Raw genomic sequence first — 13,301 nt, forward strand, 5'->3', positions numbered from 1 at the left:
TAACAGCACTATGGACATCAACAGTTCATGGAGGTGGCTCACCACCACCTTCTCACGAGGGCAATCATGAATGGGCAATAAATTCTGGCCTTGCCAGTGATACCCACATCCTATGAACGAATAAAAAAATAGCCATTTGATTGGGTTCCATTTATGGAAATGAAAATGGCCAATCATCTCAATGAACCAAAGTCAATTGAGATGAATTATTGCATTGTTCCTTTTACTCCCATTTGCATCACAAGGAAACATACAACCAACAAAATAACCTTTCATATAAGGAGGTCAACAATGTTTTTTAAGTGCTTTTAGATGTTTGTGTCCATGCAATTCAATTATCTCCAGTAAAGAAAACTCAAAACATACCAATCTGTTATATTGATCCATTACTAAATATCATCCCTGAATGGCAAACCCAATCAAAAATGTCCTGGTGAAAGACTGTTGTATTCTGGTCTGTTGCAAAAAGCAGTGCCATGGATACATCCCAATCAAAAATGATTCCCATTAATGACATCCCCATTGGTGTTTTCTGCTGTTTTTAACTGAATAACTGTAATAGGTATAATAGAAACAAAGAGAATGTAAAAATCTCTTCTGCAGATGCAATTCAATTGCACATAATCTAGACCACTGAAACCTTGGTCATCAATCTGAAATGTTAACTCTGTGTTTCTCTCTACAGATGCTGCCAGACCTGCTGAGTATTTCCAGCATTTCTTGTTTTTATTTCAGATTCCCAGCATCTGCAGTATTTTGTTTTTATTCATTTCTAATTTACAAGTTGCTCTCATCAGTTGCCATCATTTTATCCACTTAACTCAATTTGATTGTATGTTCTAATCTTAGTGCTTTCAATAATTTTATGTAACCAAAAGAATCTATGGCTAGAAATTCTTTTACTTGTTGTCATTACATTCTTTCCAGAGCAAGTACATCCTTTTTAAGTTAGGGGAGCAAGAATGGAGGCAACATTTTGCACATTACCAGCAAAACCTTACGTTTCTTGCTATTAGTTTCTTATTGTTTGAAGTACTCTTGTATTGACTATTTTCAATTAATACATTATAAGTGTTGTTCCCTTGAACATTTATTCTCCGGTACTTACTATGTACCCTACAATTTCATTGACCTTGGTTGCAACATTACACTATCAATAGTTTGATAGGTTAGATTTGATGTCGCATTACTTCTCATTCCCAATTTCTTTTCATGTTTCACTTTTTATAAGGGTTGCCATTATAAATTTCGAGCTCAGAGGCAATTGGTGTGAACTTGGGATCTGGATTGGTGGGCGCTATGGATGCAGTTCTGGGACAAAAATAACATCCACACGCACACTTTTGGGGCGAGTCATGCTGGATGCCATATCTGTGAGGATGCTGGTGCGTGTGCAGTGAATGGCCGCTGGAAGTACACAGAGTAAGCAGATCATGATGTCGATTAGCTTGCAACATGGAATTTAACACCAGTGGTGTCGTTTTGGAGCTCAACGCTCCAGCCCTCTCTTAGCCTCACACGGCTGAACACGCATTCAGCACTACTTAAAGGGATCATTAACTACTTATAGATTAGTTGGTGGATGATTTCTTCTATCTGTTGCTTTAATTCTACAAACATTTGCCGCTTTCTATAGCAGTATAAAGTGGTGTGGCCAGTGCTCAAGAGTTTTTTCTGACTTCTAGCGTCCTGCATAAACCAGTTGCTGTCAGACATAGGTGCACTAGTAGCCATTCCCCTTGGAGTAGAGCATGACTGGGAAAAGGAACAGAGGGCATGCAGAGCAGGACAAACTGCTGAAAGAGAGAGGAGGGGGAGAAGGGCTCTGAGCAGGAGGCCATATATGTTCAGGGAACAATGCTCCTACCTGAACCTCAGTGAGGAACTATGTGTGCAACATCTGCACTTCAGTAAGAATATTATCACTGAAATCTGCCATTTGCTGCAGCCACAACTATAATCTCAGAGCAGGGCAAGAATCACGTTGCCAGTGGCTGTGAAAGTGATCGTGGCAATGAACTCATATGTAGCTGGTTCCTTGCCAGAGAGGAGTAAGCCCATGGCTTTAAGATTCTAAGGTACCATTGACTGCATGCAAATTGTTTTGCGGTTGCAGCGTGTCAGCTCTGCCCTATACCAGAACCAAAAGGGATTCCACTTCCTCAGTGTCCAGCTGGTGTGTGATCATAGGTCGGAATCATGCAGGTCAACACAGAGGATTCTGGCAGCAGTCATGATGCTTTCATTCTGTGACAGTCTGCTGTGCCAGCTGCATTTGAGCCACCACAGCAAACCAAAGGGTGACTCCTGGATGATGAGGGCTATCTGTTGGCAACATGGCACATGACTTCGTGGTGCAACCCAGGCACACATGCACAGCATGCATATAATGAAAGCCAAGCTACCACATGAAAAGTGATGAAGCAGATTGTTGGGGTGCTGAAACAATGCCTCCGCTTCGGACGAGCCCTGCAGCACTTGGCAGAGTGCATGACAAGATTCATCATGGTTTGCCATATGCTGTACAACCTCGGTATTGTGAGGGAACAGCCCTTGCCACCAGTTATATAGTGAGCATCTCGGGAGCATTTGCATGAGGAGGAGGAAAAGGAAGAAAGGAGACAACTTAGACAGCCTCTTTCTGACTGGACTGTCCATGAAGAATTAATCCGACTGCAATACCAGTAATCACAGCCCCACTTCCCTATTCACCCAATCCAGCACCTTGCCTTCCCTCTGTTACAGTGTCCACTTGACTACAATGCAAACATAAAAACTACAACAAAATAAACATTCCAAACCAAATGCATAGATGAATGTCATGCAAACCCCCACCTGCCACGAATGAGGCATATTAATTTCATCATATGAACATTGATTTTAAACTGTTGCTGGAGGAAGAAATGACTTGTTAAAGAGATCACCAGACCTCTAACTGGAGATCATTTGCATATTAAGAGATGGTACTTGTGGAGACAAAACACTACTCCCTGATCCAATTAACCCTAATGGATTTTGATCACCAGAAATTGAAGGTGGAAGGAAGTGCATTCCAGGAACTCCTAAGATGATACAATCCAGAAACGCAGGAGTGGCTAAGCCAGTTTGTCACATGTCTGACCTGCTGACCAACTTGGAGTTGAATTGTGTCACACAGAAAGGAACAGACGGCAGTTTGCAACTGAAGCTGGAACAAGGAAGCCTCTCTCCTGGCTGTCTCTCTCTTGCTTTCTCCCAAACTACCGGACCTACGGAAGACAGGTAAACCTCAAGAGAGAAAAAACTCTGACATCAAAGCAAGTTGCATCGTGAACTGGGCCCCAACGAACAGCAGGACTTACCGGCAACCAATGACTCCATATTGAACTCAAAGGACTGTAATTATAATCCCGATATTGCCTCAAACTTCTCCCCTTTATTCTTTTCTACTTTTTCTGTCTCTATCTGCGTGTGTGTTTATCATGCATGCATGCTAGCGTGGTCGCGTCACATATTCGTAGTCGTTAACCAGATTAGAGTTTAAGATAAATAAACTTCTACCTTTCTTGTTTAAATCTAAGGAAACCTGTCTGATTTCTTTGCCTTACAATTGGAGCAGTGAACAAGGATTCACTAAGGGCGAGCTAAAAACACGGTGTTTCTAAAATTAAACCCTGTTATGGTTAAACCAGGCAAAGGCTGAGAGGGAACCCTTAGATCCCTTCTCACCTGGTTGTAACATAAAATCATTCCATATTGCATACAGAAGTCAACTAATCTTCCTTGTGCATTTCCTTAGTGCCTGTCTTCCATGTGCCTTTGCCTTTCCTAGTGCTCCTATGCAGTGCTACAGCATGACTGGTAGAAGTCTGCTGACTTTCAGTGGAGAGACTGTAAATGGCCTTGGAGGACAAACTCATGCAGCTCTTGATCTATGCTTTGGCATAGGTAGCTGATAGGCAACATCAAGGTCACCGGCAGAGTGGTAGTGGTGGGAGGAGGAATGATGTCTTGCTGAGAGAGGACAGCAGGTTCATGCTCCATGGAGCCACTGCCATTCTCCTGAGCTGGTGCCTCAGCAATCCTAGTATTCTGTTGCTGGACTGATGCCCTGCAAGCTCCTTTTCACACTGTAATCCACAGCTATGATGGCAGCAGTCTGAGCTTCCACTGCAGCATCCAGACCTCTGATGGGGAAGCTGCTTGAGCTGCGGTTGAAGCTGAGAAAAGGGCTATCAGAAGCTGCATCAGCATTGGATCCACAACTGTGCTGATGGAGTTGCTAAAGCCATGCTGAAACAGATGGGCTCCAAGCTCTGGGCAAAGCCCTGTGCCAAGTTGATGCTGGACTCCTCGGTGCTCCTTCTCATTGATCGCAGGCTTTCTGGCAGGCTTCCCAATGCACTAAACATTTTGTTTTGCTTATGCATCAGCATTTTTCTGTAGTTTGTCTCGTCTGAGTCCTCTGCAGCTGTAACTTGTGTGCAGCCTCACCCTCTGGTGACCTGGCACCTGTGGTCCCCTTGCCCCCTGCCCTAGCTGCAGGCCACTCGTGCCCAGTGTCCCACCATGTGCAGATCCCGCCTCTAAGCTTTCCTCTAAATTACACACAGCGTCAGTGTCTGAGCTGATGGCTGTGAGTGTGAAATCGAGTGACGGTGCATCATCGTCATCACTGTTTTCTTGCTGTTCCTCCACTACCTGACCAGGTTGCAGTTTTTGGGTATCTGAAAGGAGAAAGGCTCAAGGGTAAGGTTGTGGTAAGGAGAGGGAAGGTAAGTAAGTTTTGCATGCTTACACCATTTGCAGCTCATAAATCGGAAGGAAGTGTGGGATGAGGTGGAGGTGGGATGCGAGAAAGAGGATTAGATATGAGGATACCATCATCTTAAATAGTTTCAGCCTCTCCATTGGCCACGGCCTCAGCAATAATAGCCAGCATCATCTCCTCCATGAGGGTCAGGCTGTGCAGGTGTGCCTGCCCCCTCTGGTTAACGCCTGCCTCCTCCGGTTAACACCTGCCTCCTCCATTTGTGCGCCACCTTGTCCTGCAGGAGAGTGGGAAGTGTGCCAGTGAGTGTCGTGCAAACTGTTCAATCTGTTTGGCTGATATGGCTGTCATGTTGAATAGCTGGCAGTGTGTTCAAGCTGTGAGATGCAGCTGTGAGGCTTTCAGCAATGCTAAGTGTGTGAGGGTATGGAGGAGCATATGAATGAGTCCTGATAGAAATTGTTGGTAGGTGGGTGATGGGGATGTGGTGATCTGAGCAGTGTCTGAGGCTTGTAGTGCAGTCTGTAGGATATGGCATTTGAAGATGCATTCACTGACCTTGACCACTCATATGAAGTTATTGAACATCTTGTGAGACTGCAACCAGATCCTTTGGGCTTGAATCCAAACATTGAGCTCCACGGCTGTCTGCTCCCACTGCCTTCAGGACATGTGTCTGGAGGCCTCCTGGCCCCCTGCAGCAATGGAACATCGCTCCTACTTTTCATCTCCTCCACCAAGGCCTCCAGTGCAGCATCCATAAACCTTGGAGCTCACTCTCTCCCATGTTTCCCAGGTCATATTCACTCCTGCATGACTGCCAGTACCTGATCCAGCCACAGTGCTCCTCCCCTAGAAGAGGTGCAGGCTAGCTTTAAGCAGCGCAGGCAAGCTTTAAGTAGTGCTGGCCACTCACGCTACTGTCCCCTGCTCAGACCTCCAGCCAATCAACAGTGCTGGAAGAACGCTGAAATCATTAACATGAGCAGACAACACAAAGTTGGCATTCTGCCGGCATTGCAATCAATGGATATGGGTTAATTGCACCCGTTTTCAGGGCTATCAAATTTAACCCCCAATATTGCAGATCCAATATACAGACCTTAATTATTTCAGCATTAGAAGCCATTTGCCAATCTTCTGCCATTCCTGATCTTTTTGGAACAGAATTTGATGTTACTAATCAATCATCATTTAGATCATTGATGATAATTAGGAATAATGGAGGACTGTTCCTCAGGCCCTATGTTAGTCTTTTGTTTCCTTCTAGAATACTTCCCATTTATAACCTTTTTGTTTTACGTTTGAACCACTTTAACTTCATTTTCTTTTTAATTTCTGAACAATTTTCCTTTGAAGAATCTTCTCAGGCCTGCTGGAAACCTGAATGGATGCCATCCATTGCATTTTAGATGATAGTGTGGAAGCCTGAACTGTTAATTTTTTGGACTTGATTTACCATCCCCACCTCTGACACTCACTTATTGTGTTCCATTTAGTCATATGTCCCAAATTGCACTTATAAGAATCTCCAGTACATCCCCCAAAACCAAAGCTCATCTTTGAGTTAAACTTTTTTTGTCAGCTATTATGTCAGCTGTTTTCTGGCCCATGGATGCTACCACTGTCTTTAAACTGTTATAAAATGCCAGCACCACCCCCGTTTCCTCCTAAACTTTCTTTAATGTTATTGGATGATATTAATAGTCTGTCTTCTCACGTCAACTCATTATTAAATCTAAACAGCTTCTTTTGATTTGTATAAAATTCGAAGAATATTTTCTCTAACCAATTTTATCTGTCCATTTTGCCCCATTCCTCCTCCCTTCTCATGAAAGCATTGACTCTTTGCTGAGGTGCAGTACCATGGGCACTGTTTGTGTCTTGTTCATCTGTTCATTATTAATATGTTTCGTTAATGTGATGTTTCACAGCTAGGTCTGTGCTGTAAGGATAATCCTAATAATCCACAAATGCATGTTTACAGGATAACGATCAAGAGTGAGATCCTGACTGATTTCCTCTCCCTAGCCAAATGATCCTGAGGCTGGTTATAGCAATGCTAAAACAAGCATATTGGTTTGCCCAAAAAAAACAGGTCCTGCACTTCATAATTCTTCATTGTATGGTGTGCTCTGCGATGTTTGACACAATATAAATCTTTTTTCTTTGGCCTCCTTGTCTCGGGAGAAAATGGGTAAGTGCCTGGAGGTGGTCAGGTGGTTTGTGGAGCAGCGCCTGGAGTGGCTATAAAGGCCAATACTAGAGTGACAGACTCTTCCACAGGTGCTGCAGATAAAATTGGTTGTCAGGGTTGTTTCGCAGTTGGCTCTCCACTTGCGCTTCTGTCTTTTTTCCTGCCAGCTGCTAAGTCTCTTCGACTCGCCACACTTTAGCCCCGCCTTTATGGCTGCCCGCCAGCTCTGGCGATCACTGGCAACTGACTCCCACGACTTGTGATCAATGTCACAGGACTTCATGCCACGTTTGCAGATGTCTTTAAAGCGGAGACATGGATGGCCAGTGGGTCTGATACCAGTAGCGAGCTCGCTGTACAATGTGTCCTTGGGGATCCTGCCATCTTCCATGCGGCTCACATGACCAAGCCATCTCAAGCGCCACTGACTCAGTAGGGTGTATAAGTTGAGGATGTTGGCCGCCTCGAGGACTTCTGTGTTCTCCAACACAGAAGTCCTCGAGGCGGCCAATATAAATCTAATGCTAAAAATAAATTAGCACAGATCAGGGATGAAATCTAATATATTCCTGTTATGTATGGCTCAAACACTGAATAGACAAACTCACTAACTCATTGGAGAGTGGATAATTGCTGATTACTGTACTTTGAACTTGCCTGGAGGTGCTAAAACAAACACTTGTAGATTTAACACTCAATCGCTGATCAGAAGCAATTTCCATGGACCAGTATATGTAGGCTCCACACACCCACTTACATTGAAGGTATGGAGTGCGCTGGCTGACACACATTAGCGGGTTTCAGGATGGTGCAGGCACCAAGGGAGAGGGTGAACAGGTTCTCGGACGTGGCACTGGAAGTCCTGAGGAGGAGGAATGTTCTGTTCTCGCAGGGAGGAAGGAGTTCACCTTACCATCCTGGTCCCCTCCTGCAGCATCTGGTTCTGCTCTGTCTGACCTCAAGTCCTCTTCCCATTCCTCCTGTAGACCAAGGGAAAACCCAAGCAAGATGCCCATGACCCAGCAATCCCTTTCTCTTGGTAACCCCTGTAAAGTGTTCAGTAAGGTAGAGCAGCACAGCACTTACTCTATTCAGTTGACGTCCTCCCTCAGAGAATTTTGAGATTAAATATTGATAGAGTATTGGTGAAGTCGAGACAAACTGTCCCAGAAAGTTATCTGATGCATTTCAAAAGGTCCTCCTCAAACCTCCAGGAAGCAAGTGAACGGTAAAAGCTCAGTATGCCTTTAAGTACAACTTGAAATCCTCAGCAACAACTTGTTGACTCCCAATCAGCTATTAGGAGAAAGTGTTAGGTCAAGCCCTAGCCACCAAAATGTTGTGCTGCCTCATTAATGAGCACTAGCACTCAAAAGCTCCCAGTCCATGCTTCAACTCTTTTACCAAGATGGTGTCTTGCGCTAAATGTGGACTAAACAAGCATTTCAGCTCAAAACCCCATCTTTGCCACCTCGGGAGCTTTTTAGCACCTAAACGAGCCGGCAAAGATTGCCCCCTTTTATGTGTCATGAATATTGTCCAGATAATTTTTTAATTTTCCCATCCGCCTATCACTAGAAATTTCCCTTTCCTAATTTTCTTTATATGTTCTTTTATTTTAGTTTTCTTTTACACATCCTTATCTTCTCTTCAAATTTAAACTGTGATACCAAGTGCTGATTTACTTTCTGATTAAAATATCTTTATTTAGTTCTTCACCCCTAAGATTATGCACTTTGTCTTCAAGGCTTCAAACCCAAATCTACAAATTTCATCATCAACCTAACATTTTATTTAACTCTACAATATATGCCTTTTAATTTCTCTTATATGTTTGAATAAATGTACTCTGACAGATCTCCAACCATTTCTGGTTCATTATTTAGTACCCCATCCATAATATCATCTGGTTGAGTATTGCAAACTTACTGAATAATTGGAACATACATTGATATGATTGACTAATGAACTATTGTTTGTATATCCAAACTTTTAGATGACACTAAGTTAGGAGATACAGCAACCTGTGTTGATGAGAGCAGGAAGTTGCAAAGGGATGTAGATTAGATCAATGGACAAAGCTGTGGCAAATGGAGCTCAATAATATGAAGTATGACGTCATCCATTTTTGATCTGAGAAACATAAATTTGAATAATTTTTTAATGGTAATGACTAGGAGCTGTGGAGGAGCAAAAGGATTTGAGTGGTCATGCACACACATCACCAAAAACTAGTGCACAGCTACAAAAATGAATCAAAAAGGTTAATATGATGTTGGTCTTTATCTCAAAAGGTTGGGATACAAGGGTGAAGAAATTATGTTTCAGTTGTCGAGAATCTTGGTAAGAACCCATCTGGAGTATTGCATTCAGTTTAGGGCCCCACACCCCAGAATTATACCATAATTATAAGGGTGAGCGGTGATCTAATCAAGATCTATAAAATGAAAAATAAATGTAATGGGGAAATCCAGATCAAGAGGGCACTATCTTAAGATTAGAGCTAGGCCATATAGCAATGAAATCAGGAAGCATTTTTTCACACAGGCTAGCAGATATCTGGCACTTTCTCTCTAAAAGGCTGTGAATGTTGGGCCAATTGAAATTCTCAAGACTGAGATTGATAGATTTTTGTTAGGTTAGAGTATCAAGGGATATGGAGCAAAGACATGTAACTGGAGTTGATGTACATTCAACAGCCATGATCTAACAGAAGGTTGGAACAGATGAGTGGCTGAATGGTTTACTTCTGTTCCTATGATCAAGACATAATGCTGTCAAAGTGGATGCAAGATGGCTTTTATCCCATGGTATTTGTTTATTGGCTTTTGCAATCCCTATAATTTTTTTGTTTTGTCGAATTTTATGCATTGTATTCCTAGAACTTCAATTTAGAAATGGTTTTACCTGTTAAATTGAAGATTTATCTACCTAAATGTTAAAGTGCAGTATGTATAATAATGAACTTAATCCAGCCAATTTTATATAATTGAAACTTTTAAATCAGTCCAGTCCAGTCCATGCATAGTAAATCAATCGAGGCCAATTTACAGTTCTAATTAATGCTCTTGCAGTGTGTTTTACACAGGTTCCAGTATGTACATTACTGCCATTATGGATAGAATCTAAAGAAACAACTCCACTTTTATTGGCTGAGGTGGGCTAGATGGGAAAATTTTGGCCCTTAGGTATTCCAGCCTTGTCATAATGGATAAATTGTTGTCTGGGTAGTTGGTAAAGAAGGTTATTGTAGTATTGTAGAAATCAACCACGTTTTTATTTGAGGGCCTATCAAACTAAGTTGCACCAGTGAAACTGAGTTTTTTTTACAGAAACTACATGGGACTTCTTCCAAAGGCTGGAACACTTTAATAAGGTATGTAGAGAAGATTTGATTCCTGACAGTTTTGAATTGCAGCTGAAAAAGGCAAAGCAAGTGGGATCTACTTTTTTAATGTATTATAGACTGATTTTGAGCATTGAATGGAGACCAGATTACATTCAGTGTAAGTTATGCGTGAGAAAATTTTAAAAGAGTGCAAAAATAGCCTATGTGAGCTGAAAAAAGGGAGATTGCAGCTTTAACTCAGGGTGTCCCTGTCTGTTGCACCCAGACTGAAATAAGCTGGAGCTGTGACAATACAACAAAAACGTAATCTTCAAGTCTGCAAAATACAGTGACCTCTTTTATAACTGGACATATCGAATTTGTTATGATAGCAAAGTAAGCTCTATGGCAACCGTTGTAATACTCTGGTTCTGACTGCCCGGGAAGGATGGGGAAAGCCGTTTTGTTTGTTATTTCTGGCAGGGATTGCTGGCTTGACTTGCTCTTATTCTGTAGGAGGACCTTTGAGAGCATTCTTTTCCACATGAGAAACTCTGCCAATCTGGCCGGATCCACCACCACCCCACCCCCTCCTATTTTCAGCTGTTTGCCTCCCGAATGTCTGATCTCCTAAGCACAGAGCATTTACAGTGGCAAAAATTAATAGAAAAGATTAAACACGCATGGCATGTTGCAGAAATTTGTTGTATTGCTTAACAAGGCTTCCCCTCTATAAACAGCTCTTGTAAACTGCTGTGCACAGCTATCTATTGTACTTCTTATTCACTTACTGGAGTGCCAAGCTTTAAACCTTTTGATCATTTTCTTCAACTCTGGAACAACTAAAGAAAAAATAATGAGGGTTTGGTTTGCAGGTAGCCCTCAGATTTTGACACTCAGCATTTTTTGTGCTTTATTCTTTAATGACAACCATATTGGGATTTCTGTTTAGTGAGTGCTGATACTTGTAATATACTTGCCAGTTTAGGGAAGGGTTCTGTTGAGATTACTGGGAAAAGACTAAATAGCAACCACAGAGATAACATCTCCAACCAGTTCACAGTCTATTGCTAGCATTGTGTTGTGTGATTGATAAGTTAATGTTGTACTGGAGTTGCCATGTGATAGAGTATTTTCCCTGATACCACCCACATTCCACAAGCTTCACATACTTGCTCCTCATTTCACTATGAGTCATTAACAGCTACTGAGGAATTTATGTGTCTAAAAGGTAACAACTTATCTAGCTCTTTGTTTATTCAGTGAAAACTCTGAATGAAGTAATGGTCTTTGGTTTGGAAAGTGCGTTTCCGAATTCTTACAAAGATGTCAACATTTGACATTGACAGAAATGTTTTTATATGATGGGTGACTCGCATAGCCTAGAGAGCTGCTGAAAAAAACCTAAACTACTGATTGTATTACAGGTGCTGTAAGAGGAGGAACCTGACCTTTTCTGTATTGCAAATATTTTCCAAATTTTTAATGCAAAAAATTGCCAGTTCCTTGATGGTGGCTCGTGGAAAATGGGAAATTTTCACCAGTGCAGCAGGGATGTTTTGGAATTGGGGCCAAAGTGTGATGCTTAAAAAGATGGCCACTTTTTAGTTATATTGCATCTTTTACCTAAATTAACCAGGTTGACTTTTTTCCAAATTATTATATATTCCAAGACAAAAATTGAGAGGGTAATTTTAATGTTGATCAAGATGCAATGCCAAAAGTTGCAATATATCTCTGGAGTCATACCTGACCAGACTGTGCATGAGAACAGTGTGAGGACACCTAGAGAAGGCAGGCTCACTGCATGAGTTTGACATGACATTGTGATATCAAACTGTGTTTGCAGAGTGTTCAAGGAACCCACTGAGCTCTTCTAGATGCACTGGGGTTTATTTTAATCTGTGGTGGCCCTGGCACAGAAATCCACATTGCCAGGAAGGCATATCAAGATTGCAGATGAGTGACACCCACAATTTTCTGTAAAAATGAATAGATAGAAAATGGTAGGGAACACACATTCAAATTCCAAATCTGCAATCCTCTCATACAAATGTTTGTGCCAGGAGTGTTACTTGGGTAGATTTATCTGTATAATGTCACCCAGAATTTATTTAAATGTTTTGAGAGTATGCATACTGTTGTCTGTGTGCTTAGTGTATTTAACTGATGGATGTGGAGGTTCTGCACGTGTGTACGCACTTGTGCAGAATTCTTTGCTGGATCTGACAGTCCAATCTACAGGCAGGCAGATCTGAGGCTAGTAGCTACACTATGATTGCACCTTTACATTAAAGTAACAATGTAATTTCTGGGATCTATCAAATCATTCAATAAGAAAGGTGCATAAATATTAAGTTATCTAGCTTTTAAAACATATGACCAACTTTTTTGTTGGAATTGCAGAATGCTTGAAAGGTTAAAAAAAACAGGGAAAGATTTCCTCTGAACTACTGGTAGCAAAATGGTAAACCTGCCTTTATACATATCACACAAGAAATCTTCCTCATTGTTCCTTCAAGTAACTAATGTTGGTCTAGATGTTTTTTTGTTCAGGGTTGCAGGAATTTTCACATGTATTATGTATAACCTTCTGAGAGCAGGATGAAGCAACTAATAAATGAAATTGTGAGAGGCAGAGAAACCAGTTTGAGACTTGCCTGAATGGTAGCACTCTCACTTCTAAGTCAGAAAGTAGTGGATCCAAATCCCACTCCAGGGACTTGAACTCATAATCGAGATTGACAGCTGAGTGCCATACGAAGGGAATGCTGCACTGTTGGAGCTGACGTCTTTCAGATGTGAGGCTAAACAGAGTCTGCCCTGAATTCATTGATTATTAATGACTAAAAATATAGGTGAAACATGCCTTCGGTGCGCAATCATCTGCCTACACGTTAACCAGCAAAATCCATTCAAAGGAAAGGATTCTTTTCAGCAGGGCCAGTGATAGCAAGGCAGATGTTCAGTAAAAGTTGTGAATGCAGTGTCAGCATTTTGCCCCTGTACTGGAAAATTCTCAAACC

General features: G+C 41.8%; 1 protein-coding gene across 2 annotated transcripts in view; it reads left to right on the forward strand.

Moving 5' to 3' along the window:
• Positions 1–13,301, forward strand: part of nfatc2a (nuclear factor of activated T cells 2a) — a 156,167-nt gene that overhangs the window by 115,544 nt on the left and 27,322 nt on the right. Inside the window, exon 10 of one of the 2 annotated variants that reach the window (XM_068048166.1) lies at positions 10,280–10,323. The exons of the other annotated variant lie outside the window; for it this stretch is intronic. Within the exon in view, the coding sequence (XP_067904267.1) occupies positions 10,280–10,323 (44 nt within the window). The remainder of the gene's footprint in view (positions 1–10,279; positions 10,324–13,301) is intronic. 2 annotated transcript variants of the gene reach the window in all.

The sequence above is a fragment of the Heterodontus francisci genome, chromosome 16, assembly GCF_036365525.1.
Source record: "Heterodontus francisci isolate sHetFra1 chromosome 16, sHetFra1.hap1, whole genome shotgun sequence".
In the NCBI taxonomy this organism is placed as follows: Eukaryota; Metazoa; Chordata; class Chondrichthyes; order Heterodontiformes; family Heterodontidae; genus Heterodontus; species Heterodontus francisci.